This window comes from Seriola aureovittata, chromosome 5, assembly GCF_021018895.1.
Source record: "Seriola aureovittata isolate HTS-2021-v1 ecotype China chromosome 5, ASM2101889v1, whole genome shotgun sequence".
In the NCBI taxonomy this organism is placed as follows: domain Eukaryota; kingdom Metazoa; phylum Chordata; class Actinopteri; order Carangiformes; family Carangidae; genus Seriola; species Seriola aureovittata.
Window position 1 is genome coordinate 29,817,356 of NC_079368.1, and position 15,624 is coordinate 29,832,979.

At 42.1% G+C, this 15,624-nt stretch overlaps 2 protein-coding genes across 5 annotated transcripts in view; both read left to right on the top strand.

The window, feature by feature from the left end:
- adam9 (ADAM metallopeptidase domain 9) overlaps positions 1-7,638 on the top strand; it is a 26,604-nt gene extending 18,966 nt beyond the window's left edge. For both annotated transcript variants that reach the window (XM_056375681.1, XM_056375680.1), the window contains 2 exons: positions 1,612-1,670; positions 2,624-7,638. In XM_056375681.1, coding sequence (XP_056231656.1) covers positions 1,612-1,670; positions 2,624-2,693 — 129 coding nt within the window. In that variant the 3' untranslated portion in view covers positions 2,694-7,638. The remainder of the gene's footprint in view (positions 1-1,611; positions 1,671-2,623) is intronic.
- Positions 7,639-9,088: 1,450 nt separating this feature from the next.
- Positions 9,089-15,624, top strand: part of ogdha (oxoglutarate dehydrogenase a) — a 32,536-nt gene continuing 26,000 nt past the window's right edge. For all 3 annotated transcript variants that reach the window (XM_056375654.1, XM_056375652.1, XM_056375653.1), the window contains exons 1-3: positions 9,089-9,227; positions 11,853-12,258; positions 15,284-15,475. In XM_056375654.1, the coding sequence (XP_056231629.1) occupies positions 12,019-12,258; positions 15,284-15,475 (432 nt within the window). In that variant the 5' untranslated portion in view covers positions 9,089-9,227; positions 11,853-12,018. The remainder of the gene's footprint in view (positions 9,228-11,852; positions 12,259-15,283; positions 15,476-15,624) is intronic.

Below are 15,624 nucleotides of genomic sequence, written 5' to 3' on the forward strand. Positions count from 1 at the left end.
AACTTTGATTTACTTTGCTTTGCTTTGGTATTCAGTGTCTCTATGTTCTCAGGTTGTCTCTATTGCTCTTGGAGGAAAAGTGAGGTCATGTCATCCCTTCTCTCCCTCCCCTTACTTCCTGTCCACTCCTAGTATCAAAATAAAGGCAGAAAATGCTCCAACAACAGTGAAAAAGATTGTAAAGAAAAGCAGTTAGAGTTCACTGATCACTGTTCACTCATCAGGGCTGTAGCAGCTACTGAGGACACGGATAGATTACACACCCTTCACTGCAACATGTCAATGAAAGACTACTACTGACAAAACAGCTACAGACACAAAACAACTACAGACACAAAACAACTACAGACACAAAACAGCTACAGACACAAAACAACTACAGACACACAAAACAACTACAGACACACAAAACAACTACAGACACAAAACAACTACAGACACAAAACAACTACAGACACAAAACAGCTACAGACACAAAACAACTACAGACACAAAACAGCTACAGACACAAAACAGCTACAGACACACAAAACAACTACAGACACAAAACAGCTACAGACACAAAACAACTACAGACACAAAACAACTACAGACACAAAACAGCTACAGACACAAAACAACTACAGACACAAAACAGCTACAGACACAAAACAGCTACAGACACACAAAACAACTACAGACACAAAACAACTACAGACACACAAAACAACTACAGACACAAAACAACTACAGACACAAAACAGCTACAGACACAAAACAGCTACAGACACAAAACAGCTACAGACACAAAACAACTACAGACACAAAACAACTACAGACACAAAACAACTACAGACACAAAACAACTACAGCTACAGACACAAAACAGCTACAGACACAAAACAACTACAGACACAAAACAACTACAGACACAAAACAGCTACAGACACAAAACAACTACAGACACAAAACAACTACAGCTACAGACACAAAACAACTACAGACACAAAACAACTACAGACACAAAACAACTACAGACACAAAACAACTACAGACACAAAACAACTACAGCTACAGACACAAAACAACTACAGACACAAAACAACTACAGACACAAAACAACTACAGACACACAAAACAACTACAGACACAAAACAACTACAGACACAAAACAACTACAGACACAAAACAGCTACAGACACAAAACAACTACAGACACAAAACAACTACAGACACAGAACTTGGTGTGTGTTCTGTCTCTTTCAGTCTGGGGCTCTTGTGTCTATGTAGGAGGGCTGGGGGGCTTTTCTCATGTCTGTGCTCAGGTGCCTGTTGCATCATCATCCCTCCATGGCTGAGGTTACTGAGGTCACGTCATTAGCACTGTTTCTGTAAATATAAAGGGTTTAACAACCTGAGAAATTGTTGGACTATTAGAAAAATAAAAATGCAATATATTAAAGACATGTCAGTATTTCTTACCATAACTACACCCTGCCTTAGAAACAGCAGCATGCAGGGACAAAGAAAAAATACTAAGAATCTATCTTAACTGTTAAAATGAATTAATAAAAGACCAAAGAACGATTTAAACTAATCAGAAAATGATGCATTTTCTGTGTGTGTGATCAGGTGGTGGAGACCAGCAGGACTGCTCCCTCCCACAGTCTGAGGCCTCCTCCTCCTCCTCTGTAAGAACAATAACACTAAACTGTTTGTTTCACTGTTGCTGTTGGAAATCTCAACATAAGGTCCTCTTACTGTATTTCTCTGGAGATTTCAGCTAAATCTCACTGTCTTATCCAAAACATGTGATGAGAATACGCCTGAGTAAACTCCATCCACTGATGAAGACAGTGAAAAGCTAGAAAGTGGACCTTGAGTAAAGATTTCTTTTATTTCCAGAGTGAAGAATGATCTGTCATCCTCAAAGACAAAGTATTGATAAGTTTGATAAACCTCCTTGTTCTCCGTCTTCTCCAGAATCAGGTGTTTCCAGATGAATCAGTTGCATCTGTGTCTAGTACATGGTTAGCTTAGCTTAGCACAAACACTGGAAACAGGGGGAAACTGCTAGCTCTAACAGACAAAAAAATTCTAGTAATGTATTTGAAAATAAGTTAAAAAAAAAAAAAAAGTATAAACAGATGACAACACAAGTACAGGTGGCTCTATATCACCAACAGGTGTTCACTATGCACTTACCGAGCTAGTTAGCTTAGCACAGCACTGGTGAGGGTTAGGGTTAGCTAGGCTCTGTCACTTGTTAGCTTGTATAGCTAAAGTATATAGTATAAACTAATGTCTGTGTGAGAGTATTCAGCATGTAGTGCTACATGCTAGGATCTACAAGTTAGACTAAGTCGAGCTAACTGGACCTAGAAGTTGAAACTAACTCTAAACGATTCATTATCTAAAGTATTGAAGCTAGACATATATCAAAGCTAATTTGGCCTAGAAGCTGAGTCTGAAGGGGGGTGGTGTTAGCCTGCCTCTATTGGGGATCAAATCTACCTTAACAGCTCAGGTTCTGACCCATGTTGTGCCCAGTTTGTTGAACAGGTGTAGAAACAGAAAAGTAAAAAGGAAATATTGCAGTTTTAGCATTAGAGATGTTGACTTCTGTTTTTAATTTCTTCCTCAGAAAACCAAAACCTTCTGCTGCATCACAGCCGCTGGTGCCTCAAAGACCCGCCCCTGCACCACCTGTTTAACCATTCAGGGCGCCCCGCCTACCACACCTGGATGACACTCTCTCTTCTCCTCCTCTTCTTCTTCTTCAACCTCAGTCCCTGTCCCCTCAGAGCTGGTTACCTAGCAACAGCCAGGAAACAATTCGGGAGCCAAGATGGCAGCCTTGAAATCAGCTAGGGGTCGGACTACGAACTGGACCATCAGGAAACTGGATCCAGTCAGACTGGACTGGGAATTTACCAGAACAAACAGGAAGCAGCTACTGTCTTCTACAGCCTGTCTTTACTCTGTTTCTTTATTTAAAGTTTAAAACTCGTCGTCGTCAGTTGAAATGTCGTCTGTCATCAAGCCAGCCAATCACATTTCCAAACGGTCACCTGTGACATCAATAAGCCAAATACAGAATAAACTTGTTAGCAGCCAAAAATGTATTAATTACCATCAACATTTTATTTTCCTGCTGTAAAAAAGCTGTTTGTAATTCAGTCCTCTACCTAACGCCTAACTCTAGCTAACACACATTTGCTAAGTAACAGAGGAGGGATACTATGGTTGTTCCAAAATCACTCACTCACTCTCTCCTCCCTCCTCACTATCTAGGGAGTTCAGTGTAGAGGACTATAAACTATATAACTATAAACTGAGCTCATCGGTAAAATAAAACAACACTCTCGGACACTCGAGTCTCTGCACCGTTTAGGGTTAGGTCAATTTTGTACTCTTAAAAAAAGAAAGTGGCTATAACTCACTCCACAAACTTTGTTACTAATAAACCAGTGTTAGCCAATTTGGACTGGTTAGCTAACTAACCTTTACTAGCTAATGAGCAGGTTTACAAGATTTTGAACAAGTACTACGCAGCTACAGTGCATCCCACATTTCACATCACTGTTGTTAGCATTATAAAATATTGAGAAGTTAGCTTGTTAGCTTTGTCCCCATTATTGAAATTTTGCAATTATGTTATCAGGTAGTTAGTGAGCTGGCTAACTACTGGCTAGCAATCTAACAGCACTACCAAGTTTATGAATATTCCCTATAGAGTTAGTTAGCCATCTTGCTAACGAATGTTTGCTAGCTAAGAGCAAGCGTAAAAATGTCATCATACTACATGATTTGGAAATTAACTGCCAAAATAGTTAATTGACACTGTACACTTGACTATAGTGACTACTGTGTAGTGAATACATTATAAAGTATTCACTTTATCGACCATTAACTTTTTTGGCTGTTAATAAATGTAATTTTGATATTAGTGTAATTTTCGTGACATATCAGTTGACAGTTCACAATGCTGCAGCTCTTAGCTACTGATGCTACCACGTTGCTACGTTAATCGTCGTACTTTAGCATCAAACATAATCAGTTTTCAGTTATAACTTGAAACATTTGAACGTTTCCAACTTATTGCTTCAAAACTGAGAACCCTGCAAAAAGGTTTTAAAGGTTATGATGCTAAAAACATGTTATCATGCTAACTCATGCTAAGTAGGGATACAAATCAAAGTGCTTCACTCTGATTGGCTGGTTTGAAGACAGATTATTGTTACTGGAGGTGACTTTCTTTCTTTCTGTGAATGAACGCACTGGTGCCGTCTGATTGCACCTCCCCTCTGCTCAGCACTGTCATAGGAATGTAACACACCCCTGCTGCTGCTGCTGCTGCTGTGCAGGTGCGCTTGGTCTCCGCCACCTGGCTCGCCCCGGCGCTGTCTCTCCCTCTAAAATTGTAAAATTACAGTATGCAACAGCGTCTGAGTGCAGAGCTCCTCTGGGTTTCAGTTCCTCTCTTCTGGACCTGAATCTGGACCTGGACCTGGATCTGGATCTGGATCTGGATCTGGATCTGTGTGGTACGTGGATGTTTGTGACTGCTGGCTGGTGTTTCTTCAGGGAATGTACGCTCACCTCATTTAGTTTTATCACAAAGCAAACCTCACCTGACACTTCACACTTCAACACCGTTAAATCTGATCTCTGGGCTGTTCTGGATCTCCTGGGTCCATCAGTCCTGATCTCATTCGGTCGCTCCGTCAGTGATCTACAACAATCCTTCTGCTCCTTCGCCGGACGTTAAAACACATTCTGGATTCTGTCCAGTGAACCAGACGTGTGACAGATGTGGACTGACGTCAGCCTCGTTAACCATTGGATTAAAATCTTCTGATCTCCGTCTGTGTGGAGGAGCAGCGACGTCACAGGAAACGTAATAAAGCATTTTCTTTAATTCCATATTTTAATAGGAATTAAAAACAGGAATATTAAAAATTATTCATAAATGAACGATGAATCCATCAATATCTAAGATTCAAAAACAGATTTACTAAAACTGTATTTATTGATGATTAATTGTTTAATCATTAATAAATTAATAAATTCTTTTTACAATTCCTGTTTTTAATGTCGATTGAAATATTAAAGGGAAGGATTTACTCCTTTTCCTGTGACATCACTGCTCCTCCTCTGAGGTCAAAGGGAAACCACTCAAACCAGATCCATGATGATTCTGTTGGACTGGAAGCTGAGGATCCCAAAGAGGCACAAATTTTAAAGAAGTATTTTATTTCTCTGGTTAAAAGAAAGTGTCACAGTGATTCTCAGAGTTTTGATGTGAAGTTTGAGGCTAACCCAAGTGAATCTATCAGACATCCCAGACTGAAGATGTGTGACAGTGTTGAAGTGTCTTAAAGGTGGAAATTATCCGTTAAACTCTTTAGTTCACCACTGGATCACCTGCATTAACGTCCTGAGAGCGTCCAGACTTCCTGTCCCCGCCGCCTTTAACGCCAACGTCACTTGAATGTGAGAAAGTGAAGGAAACGTCCTGAGAGTCTGACCTCTGTGGACTGATTGTGGTCACTTGTGGTTTCTCTGTTGTCGTGTGAATGCAGCGCGGCAGACTCCATTCAAACCAGGGATTTTTACACCACCAGGAAACCAAACGTCTGTGTTTCTGACTGACTGGCTTCCTCTGACTGTTAGCATCGTTAGCCAGTTAGCCGCACACTGCGATTTAATGAACCTGGATGCACTGTGTCGTGTGAGGAGAAGACTGCGTCGATATTTTTATCTGCTTTAGTATATTTTTAATTTGCCGTGTCGGGTGTTTTTGCACAGGAATGGGTGTGAACACGAGGACTCGTCACTCACAGGGCTAAACTTTGTGCCATTTGATTGTTTTCATGCCAAAAAAAAAAAATTAAGAGCAATCAGTGTTTCCTCCTGAATTGTATTCCTGAGAAAACTGTAGAGAGCAGACTGCTCACACTGAAGTTATTTACAGACACGAGAGCAGCTGCAGCCGAAGTTCACAGAGGGTCACGTTACAGGCAGCGAACTGCTGCTGACTCCTGACTTTAAAGGTAGAATATTTATCATAATTATATTCTCCATTTTCCTTAAAATCAACAAATCCCATGTGCAGATCCAAACCAACACTGACTGTCTCCTTTTATCATGTGACCCTGATACAGCGTATTCCTCTGAGCTCCACTGTTGCACCAGAGACTACAGGAAATGTTCCTTCATCACCATCAACACACACATTTATTCTGACTCAGTCACACACTCACTCACTAGAGAACCAAATGTGGATTAATCCGCCGCTGAAAATAGTGCCCAACAAATGCACTCCTTCCTCCTGCTTCGAATAAACTGATGTTTTATTACAATACAATTAAACCCACAGTATTCAGTGTTTTTCAGATTCAATAATCAGGTTCAGGTTTCATTTTAATCATCCCAGGTGGGAAATACAGTCAGGGTTAGAGAGACGGACACTGTTGGTTTGAGTCTGCACGTTGGGTTTGTTTAAACTTTACATATATGTATGTGTGTATGTATATAAAACCACCGACTGATCCTTTAAACTGTTGATTTTGATTGATGATCGTTAATGGACCCCACAGATCGACTGACGGTCGCTTTACTCTGAGGAGGAATGTGTGTGAGGCCCTGAGTTCAGTCTCTCAGGAGGAGATTCCTCCCACAGTCAGTGGTCCATTCACTCATGTGCTGCGTTCAAGTGTGAGGTGTTTAATGAGTTTAATTTTGTGCTGCTTTTTACTTTTACTTCACATTTCAGAGCAAATATTCTACTTTTTGATTTACTACATTTATCTGATTAATACAAAAAAAACCCCAGCAGTATATATAGTCGTTTATAATCAGCTCCACTTTTACCACAAGTGATCTCGACCCATTAATGCATCAATAATTATAATCAAATAACATGATATATCATTCTGAAACGATCCATTCTGCAAAATGATTACTTTCACTTTGAGCACTAGACTTTTACCTGTAACTGAGTATTTCTACACTGTGGCATTAAGATCTGAGTAACCTGCTCACAGTACGTTAATGGGGTTCGGGGTTTGAACGCAGCCTGAGAGGCGAAACTCAGGGCGAACCAAGTCTCACCTTCTGGATGACGTTGTATTTATACTGAACCTGTGTAAACTGACTATGTGAGTTAAACCAAAACCGGGGAAGAGGACAATACGACCGGTCGATAGGTGTCGCCTGTCGACCACCTGAAACACTGATTATCACCATGGCAATGCAGAGAATCTCGTCACCTTTTTCTATTATAATAAATGATTTTCTATAGGATTTTCTTTTTTTTTTTGATTGTTGGTGTAAAACTGTTTATCTGTGGTAATACAAAAACTCTCCGATGAGTTTTTATTTTATGAAACGTCGCTGTGTCACGTGGAAAAGAAAAGACAGAGAAGTGAACTGAGATTCTGATCTCACACCTGAAAACAAGGAACGTCCTGTCAGGTTGTACATGGACAGTTTCAGGTTACTATAGCAACAGTCATGGAGCAGGTCTGCGGTCATGACTGAGATGCCAAAAGTCGTGCTGCGTTCAGGTGCTGTTTGCTGTGAAAACCCAACCTGGGAGAATAAACACTTCCTGCAGCTTCACATGATAATGTAATAAACTTTATTCAAACTGAATGTGTTTCTGGTTTATTGGAAAACAACAAAGAAAGTGACACAAGATGACAGAGCCAGAATTAACCCCTGATTATTACCTGGCCCCAGATGTGCAGTGTGGTAATGAGATTAAACACAAATTAATTCAGGAATATGTGACAATACTGAAATATTAAACATTATAAGACTTTGAAGACTTTCAAATCATGTTTTTCTCAATGACAGAGTTGTGTCTGCTTTCTTTCTCTATGATCTACCCTCTGGTTTGTTTATTTTGATGAATATATAACATTATATTATGGATTTGGAAATGTAGAAGGGAGCAGCTGACCATGGAGAGCCATCAGAGTCTATAAAAGCACACACCTGTGGATCATGTGATGAGCGAGCCTGAAGATGACACAATGCAAACTGCGTTACTTTTAGATTTGTAATCATGTGCGACTCATTTAGTCGACGTTTCATGTCTGAGAGAAAAGCTTGAGCTGGAGTTTTCAGGGGCTTTAAAATTTTAATTTGACCTGAGGCTTCTTTTCAGTACAATGTCTCAAGAACAGGTGATAAATCAGGACCCACTCTACTAAACACATTTTCAGTTGAATTAGCACAAACCAGTTTGCACACAGCAAACCTGGAGCTTTTTGGCCTCCGTGCTACATCAGTAATTAAACCTGGCAAATGACTGGGGATGGACGGATCAATACTCAAAGTACTGATGCTATCAATACTAGGTCTTGCTTCGAGTATTGATGCTAATGTAGAGGATTAATACAAAAATCTACTGTTTGATTTGTTTTTATATTTTTATTATTTAAAGCTCCCCTCCAGACATTTAAAGAAAACAGAATAATTGTTATATATACTAATAATTGTTCATTACCTCATTAATGTTCATTTTTAAAAACATTTATTTTTTATTCCGGACTCTATAAATATGTAGAAATTTTAAGTCTTAAACAATTTAACATATGGACACCAGATGCCTCTTACATCACTCTGATTGACTTCTTACTAGTTGTGATGTCATAAATCAATGCAGGTACATCCAGGTGTTAAACTGAGACTTAAGGTGAGCTCAGACAAACTTTGTTCCTCCAGCAGATGAAAGTGAAAACAAATTTTGATGCACCAATTTTAAAATCTAAGTTAAGCAAAAAGTAATTTTGGTGCAATTTCGAGGTCAACTTTCCACTCACAAGTGTTAGAGCTGATACCACATTTATAGTTTAACATTCTAAACAAATGCAAAATAGAAGTATTGATCATCTTGATTAGAGGCCTCATATTTCATACTTAAATATCAAACATATTCAAATAGTTAAAGCCTGAATTGTTTTCATTTTATAATATATTTTATTATTTATTATATTATTACTATTATTCATTATTTATTTTTTATGTATTTTGATTTTGTTTAATTCATTGGACAAAAAACTGTAGTGAGACCCCCACCCCCCGTCTACGTGCGTATGACGTCAGCACCTTACGTCACTTCCACGCAGGCCTCGCTTCCAAGCTCCGCGCCCCGAGCTGTCATCGTTTCACCGGGAGAGGCGAAGGGCATCCGGGATACCGGCCGAGAGGGGAGCCGTTGACACGCTTTTCTCGAGGTTAGTAACCGGGATTTGAGGTTGTTTCCACGGGGAGATGGTCTGCTCTGCTCTATGACACGGAGACACATTCTGGTTCCAGTTTGAAGATGAATTAAAAACACAACCGTTAGGAGGGATTTGAGAAAGACGAAACCTGTTAGCATGTTAGCCGCGTGCTAGCTAACACAGCCCGTCAAACTAAGGGAACCGTTAGGGCCTGATCGTCGGGTCGAAACATCTGCAAAAACTGTCGGTGCTTGGGGAAAACTAAAACTCACTCAACTGAAGAAAAACGCTGATTTTTAGCCATCAAGTTAGCTTCTTTAAGAGAACTCAGTTAGCACCCGTTTAGCCGCTAGCCCAACGTGCTAATTGTAATAATAGAGAAAGTAGAGGCATTTCGGTCAAGCTAGCCGGCTAATTACATAACCCAGCAGCTTAACGCCGTAGCTAACCATGCAGGGTAACAACCAGCGCTCTTTTGAAACGCTTAAACGTGCAGTGGGAATAATTTTACAATGTTTTGAAGAAGCAGGCAGTCATTTTCGGGAACTCATGACTTGTGAAAGGACAAAGTGACGGACAGTTTGCGTGTCTAATAAAAACCTGCAGAGTCCAATTTCTGGGCGGGATTCTTCTCGGGCAGCGAATCGGGAGGAGCGGTAGGCAGGTGGAGGGCGGGCCCGGGCCGGGGTGAGGGACAGGAGAATGGAGGCAGGGAGTGGAGACTCAACAAGGTCAAAACACAAACCACAGCTGAGGCGACACATGAGGACTCAGCGGATGTTTCTGAGCCTCGTCGCGCTGGAAATAACCTGAGTTAGAGTTTTGGTGTTGGGATTAACGTCTTCTGAGGGCTCCTCCTGAACTTTAACTGCTTCTGTTCGCCATGAACACGCCGCTGGTCGCAGGGACAGAGAGCAGGAGTTCAGCAGTTGTGGGAGTTCACTTTGAACGCAGCAACATTTGGCAGATTTCTCAGACTAAAGGCACAAACCGGTGACCTCACTGTGACCTCACTGTGACCTCAAGTGATGAACAGGTGTCTCAGCAGATGTAACCACTCAAGGGCTGCAGCTAACCAAACTTATTTACATTAAACATCCATCTCCTGATCATGTTTTTTAATTAATCCATTGGTCTATAAAATGACAGACAGTGGTAAAAACACTCAGTGCAGCTCTGAACTACTGGTGTGGTGTTCACTGCTTCCTGTACCTGAACTGGAGGTCATCACCTGACATTAGGGCTGCAACTAACGATGATTTTCATTGATTTGAATGATACAGTACTGCGCTTTAGATGCTAAATATGTGCACAGTATCATCAGGAGGCATCTGATCGATCCAGATTCATTCTGCAGCAGGACAGTGAGTCAATCAGCCAGAGTCATAAACGACTATCTTTACAGTACCTCAACTCTTCTCTTTGTCTCATCGCTGCACATTCATGAAAACATAACACATTTTTCCTTAATTGGGCAGGTTGAGAAAGTTTAGGCTCCTTTTTTTAATAATAATAACATGTGAGGTGGAAGGGACAGGTGTAAACAGGTGATCTGAAAACAGCAGGAAGTCAGTTATTGTAGTGTGGCTGACAGATCAACAGCTACAGCAGCAGTGGGAGTCGAGGTTTGCAGCTTTAAACCTTTTTGGTCTCGATAGCTGCAGTTTGTGTCAATATCATTGACATGTCGTTGATACCAAATTCAATACCACTGCAAAGGGAAGAAAACACTGTGCGAACACACAGTAACACACTCCCGCAAACAATAGGTGTGGAAGCAGTAGTTCCAGTTGACCAACAATGAACATGTTGATGACATGAAGTGACACACTCAGACTCACTCAGCCTGAACTCTGTGTACAGATCCAGGTGTGTGTCTTTGAGCTGTGGGTTTTCTGTAATTTGTCCCTGATGATGCTCAAACACAAAATATCTCCTCACACGATTCTAACAGCAGCACCTGCAGCTGCACCTGTAGCTGCACCTGCTGCTGTTGTTATGCTGCCATCTTCAGTCCTGGAAGAATGACATGTTGTGGCTGTGGTACTGTAGAAGAGCAGACCGTGTAGAGCTGGGTCATTAATCACATTTTTTTTTTTGTCTTCCGACGATTATAAAAACAAGATTATCAAGATAATGAATATTGTGCTGCAATCTGTTTCGCAACAAATTTTATCCTCATCCACTTAGTTTCTGTGTACGTTAGCAACGTACGTCAGAGCGCATTAGTTCGCTGATTCAGAAACTTTCTGTTTTGAAATCTTTTTCTTTTTTTTTTAAGTTCAATAGATGAGTCGTGTTTCCAAAGTCAACAAGTAATCGTGTTAAATATAAATAATCCTGATCTCATTATTGATCAAAGTAATTGTGATTATGATTTTTGTCATACTCGAGCAGCGTCACCTCTCCAGGTGTTTGTGTCTCTTACTGAAGGTTCAGTTCTGGTGACGTCCATTGTTGTAACTCAGTCGAACCTGAACACACACACGAAACACTCAGCTTCAGTGTGAATCACATTTTCCATGTTGTGGTTCTCTCTGATGATCAGCTTCAGTGACCAAAAAACTTTGTTATGATGATCTGCCTTCTTGTCTCTCTCCCTCTCTAACACAGTCTCTCTCTCTCTCCCTCTCTCAGTGGACAGATACACCAGTGGACGGTGGGCGTTCCCTTCATCCCTCTCTGTCCTGGGTCTGACCTCCGTGGACTTTTACTTCCTGTTTTCGTTCTGAGGTTGAGGACGTCCGTCCCGTCGGGACTGACCACCACCACCGTGTGTGTGTGATAACTTTAAGGACTGCTTATGCATCGTTTAAGGACTTGTGCGGCGCGGTTGCGTCCGCTCACCGCCTCGCAGGCGGCTCAGACTGTCGGCCAGCAGCGGCCAATCACAGTCGCCTCCACAGGCGGCACAAGGACGTTTCAGCCAATCAGGTGCTACTCGGCACCGGTGGCATCTGAGCCGTTCCTGAACGGGACGAGCTCCAACTACGTGGAGGAGATGTACTATGCCTGGCTGGAGAACCCCAAGAGTGTTCACAAGGTAAGGAGCAGTGGAGCCCCCTGCTGGGCGGAGGAGAACAGGAACATCACATCCATCAATGAGGGTTCATGGGTCATAAAGGCAACTGGAAAATAATGCCGCAGTATTTCTGTGAGGATGGGAACAATACACACGCACTGTACATGTGTGAATATGTCTGTCTACACACACACACACACACACACACACACACACACACACACACACACACACACACACATTGACTCTCTGAGTAATCATGAAAAAAACTCAAATTCCTTTTTGAATATAGAAGGAGAAGAGAAAAACATGAAGGTGACAGTGGGGAGAGGTAGCGCCCCCTGAAGGGCTGGATGAAGGTGGGGGTGTATCTGTCACCTGTCTTCAGAGACACAAACTCATTTTAACGGAGTCGTAAAGGACGACCGGGTTAATAATAGCTGGCAGAAGCTCAGTCACATGACAGTTTTACTGTGTGAAGGGAGAGTGAAGGAGGCCCAACAGTACATTTTAAAAACACTCCCTCACCTTTGTTGGGTTTGTTAGTTTTAGTGATCAGTTTCTACAGGATTATCAGTTAGGAATAAGTTTAAAGTTTAAACTGTGTGTGTGAGCTCAGCGCAGAAGAAAACCTCAGCTTACACTCACCTAACCTGCAGCTAACAACAAGAACCGGGACGTGGTTTACCCATGATAAACTAACTGATAAACAAACCCAGTGTCGGGTTAGTTAGAGGTAAAGATCTATTACTTTTCTCCTGTTTTTAACGAATGGAACATGGAAAACAAGAGAGATTAGAAAATATAAAACAATAAAAGACAATATTTTTGATACAGAACAATTATAAACAACATGAGAGGTTTTAAACTACATCAGTCGAGAAGAAGAAAAACGGCTTCTTCTTCTTCCTCTTCCTCTTTTAGCTGCTGCCACAGCCGACCATCCTGCTGCATCACACACACATTTAACTCAGCCTCCCTGACGCAGCCCTCCCATGTGACCGGGCTCAGGCCCCACACTCAATATCACACTGGCTTGTAAAGAAATATAGATTACAATTTTAGTAAAAAAAAATAAGGAAATAAAATGGAATAAAAACAAAGAAATGAAATGAAAAATAAGAGGGGAGTTGTTGATAACCCTCGTTAATAAACATTAATCAAGGTGTGTGTGTGTGTGTGTGTGTGTGTGTGTGTGTGTGTGTGTGTGTGTGTGTGTGTGTGTGTGTGTGTGTGTGTGTGTGTGTGTGTGTGTGTGTGTGTGTGTGTGTGTGTGTGTGTGTGTGTGTGTGTGTGTGAGAGAGTCAGTCAGTGTGTGTGTGTGTGTGTGTGTGTGTGAGTGAGTCAGTGTGTGTGTGTGTGTGTGAGTGAGTCAGTGTGTGTGTGTGTGAGAGAGGTTTTATGTTACATGTCACAGTTGTTATGTAACGATCAGACAGTCTGACCTTGCTGGTCGTAGCTTAGCAAACTAGCTGGAAACTGCAGAGCAGGACACTTATACAACACACACACACACACACACACACACACACACACACACACTGAACATCTTAGTGATAATATTGTTTAATAAACATAAGAATCTGCTGAAATGAATTGTAGTGTCCAGTGTAAAGTTAATATTAGTGATTGTCCCTGAACGTCTCTGTTGACAGGAGAGTTAACGTGTGTTTGGATTAGTGGCGACAGAACAGGTAACACTGCAGTGTTGTTTCCATGGAAACATGAGGGCTGACGTGCTTGAACTTTTGTTCAACTTTCCCAGGATTCAGTTCATTTAGCCTCCAGTTCCTGGTTGGAATCGTTAAGCTCTGACGCTAACGAGTCTCTTATGAGACCTTTAATATCTCCGTGTTTTTTTAATTAGCACTGACTGATGTAGAAAAACAGGCGGGTAACAAAGTGAGAGACGTCAGGAGCAGTCGATTATTATCAGCTGTAGCTCGTTAATGTTAATTAATGTGAGGCTTCAGTTAATGAGCTGCTGACTGGACCAAAGAGTGAAGTGAGTGAAGACACATCACTCTGTAACTTCTCTCTACGGCAACGTCTGCACGACTACGATCTTCGTCCAGACGAACACCTGAAAACGTCACATGACCATTCACTACACTGAGCATGTGCGAGCCGGTGGAAACAGGAAGTAGATTGTCTCCTCAGCAAAAACAGCTGTAGCATTAAAACAGAGAATGTAAGTGAACAGCAGCTGCTGCAAAGACAACAACAACAACTCTGTCATTCACCATCATGTTGTATTCACCACTGGTAGTCCAGGCTGATGACAGCCAATCAGGAGAGACCGTGGGTGTGACCTCATCGTTTACAAAGGTCTGACTCTCTGTCCAGACTACAACTACCCAGAGTTTTCAAAATAAAACACAACCCCACTGTTTTCAAAATAAGACAGGTCCAGCAGAGTTTCTGAAAGTCTCTGATGCTCTAAAATGAAGTAGAATTCAGCCGTCAGTGAGCTGTGTGTCTGTGGTTCAGCAGAGTGGAGATATATCAGTCTCACTCACTCTGTAAAAGTTCCACTCGGCCGACATGATGTTTTGTCTTGAGAGAGAGAGAGAGAGAGAGAGATAGATAGATAGATAGATCTGGGCCGTGTTTCAGAATCTCTTTGATTGTGGCAACAAGATGTTCATGGACAGAGTGAGTGACTCATGAGTAAAGAATGAGCTGAATGACGTGACGCTGAAACAGAACAGTTCACTGCTCTGTGTTACTACAGCATGAACACTGGTGGAGCAGGTGACTGAGCTGCTCTCAGCTGGAGAACACTTCCTGTCCTGTTACCTGTTCACCTCTGAGCAGACCCCGGCTCTTTGTCTCCTTACAGGCTGAGTCCGACACACTGCAGTGTCCCGGTGGTCGACCGGCCCGGTGCTAGTGACGTCGCAGAGGCGACGTCCATCTTTATTTACAGTCTGTAGTGTAATACCAGGCCAGTGTACATAATGTTTATATTCATTAGTGACTGCAGAATTATTGATTCCTCCCTCTCCTCTTCCTCCCTCTCCTCCTCCTCCTCCCCCTCCTCCAGTCGTGGGATGTGTTTTTCCGGAACGCCAACGCTGGTGCTCCTCCCGGCGCCGCCTACCAGTCTCCTCTAGGTCTGTCTGCGGCGTCGGGCCTCGTCGCTCCTCAGCTCTCCTCTCTGGTTGGAGCTCAGCCCAACGTGGAGAAGCTGGTGGAGGATCACCTGGCCGTCCAGTCCCTCATCAGGGCCTACCAGGTACACACACACACACACACACACACACACACACACACACACACACACACACACACGCTGATGCCACCTTCCTCCAGCAGGAGTCACTTCAGAGGTTTCCCAGACATTGATTTATTTCAGGCACCTACGATATCAACACTGACCACAAC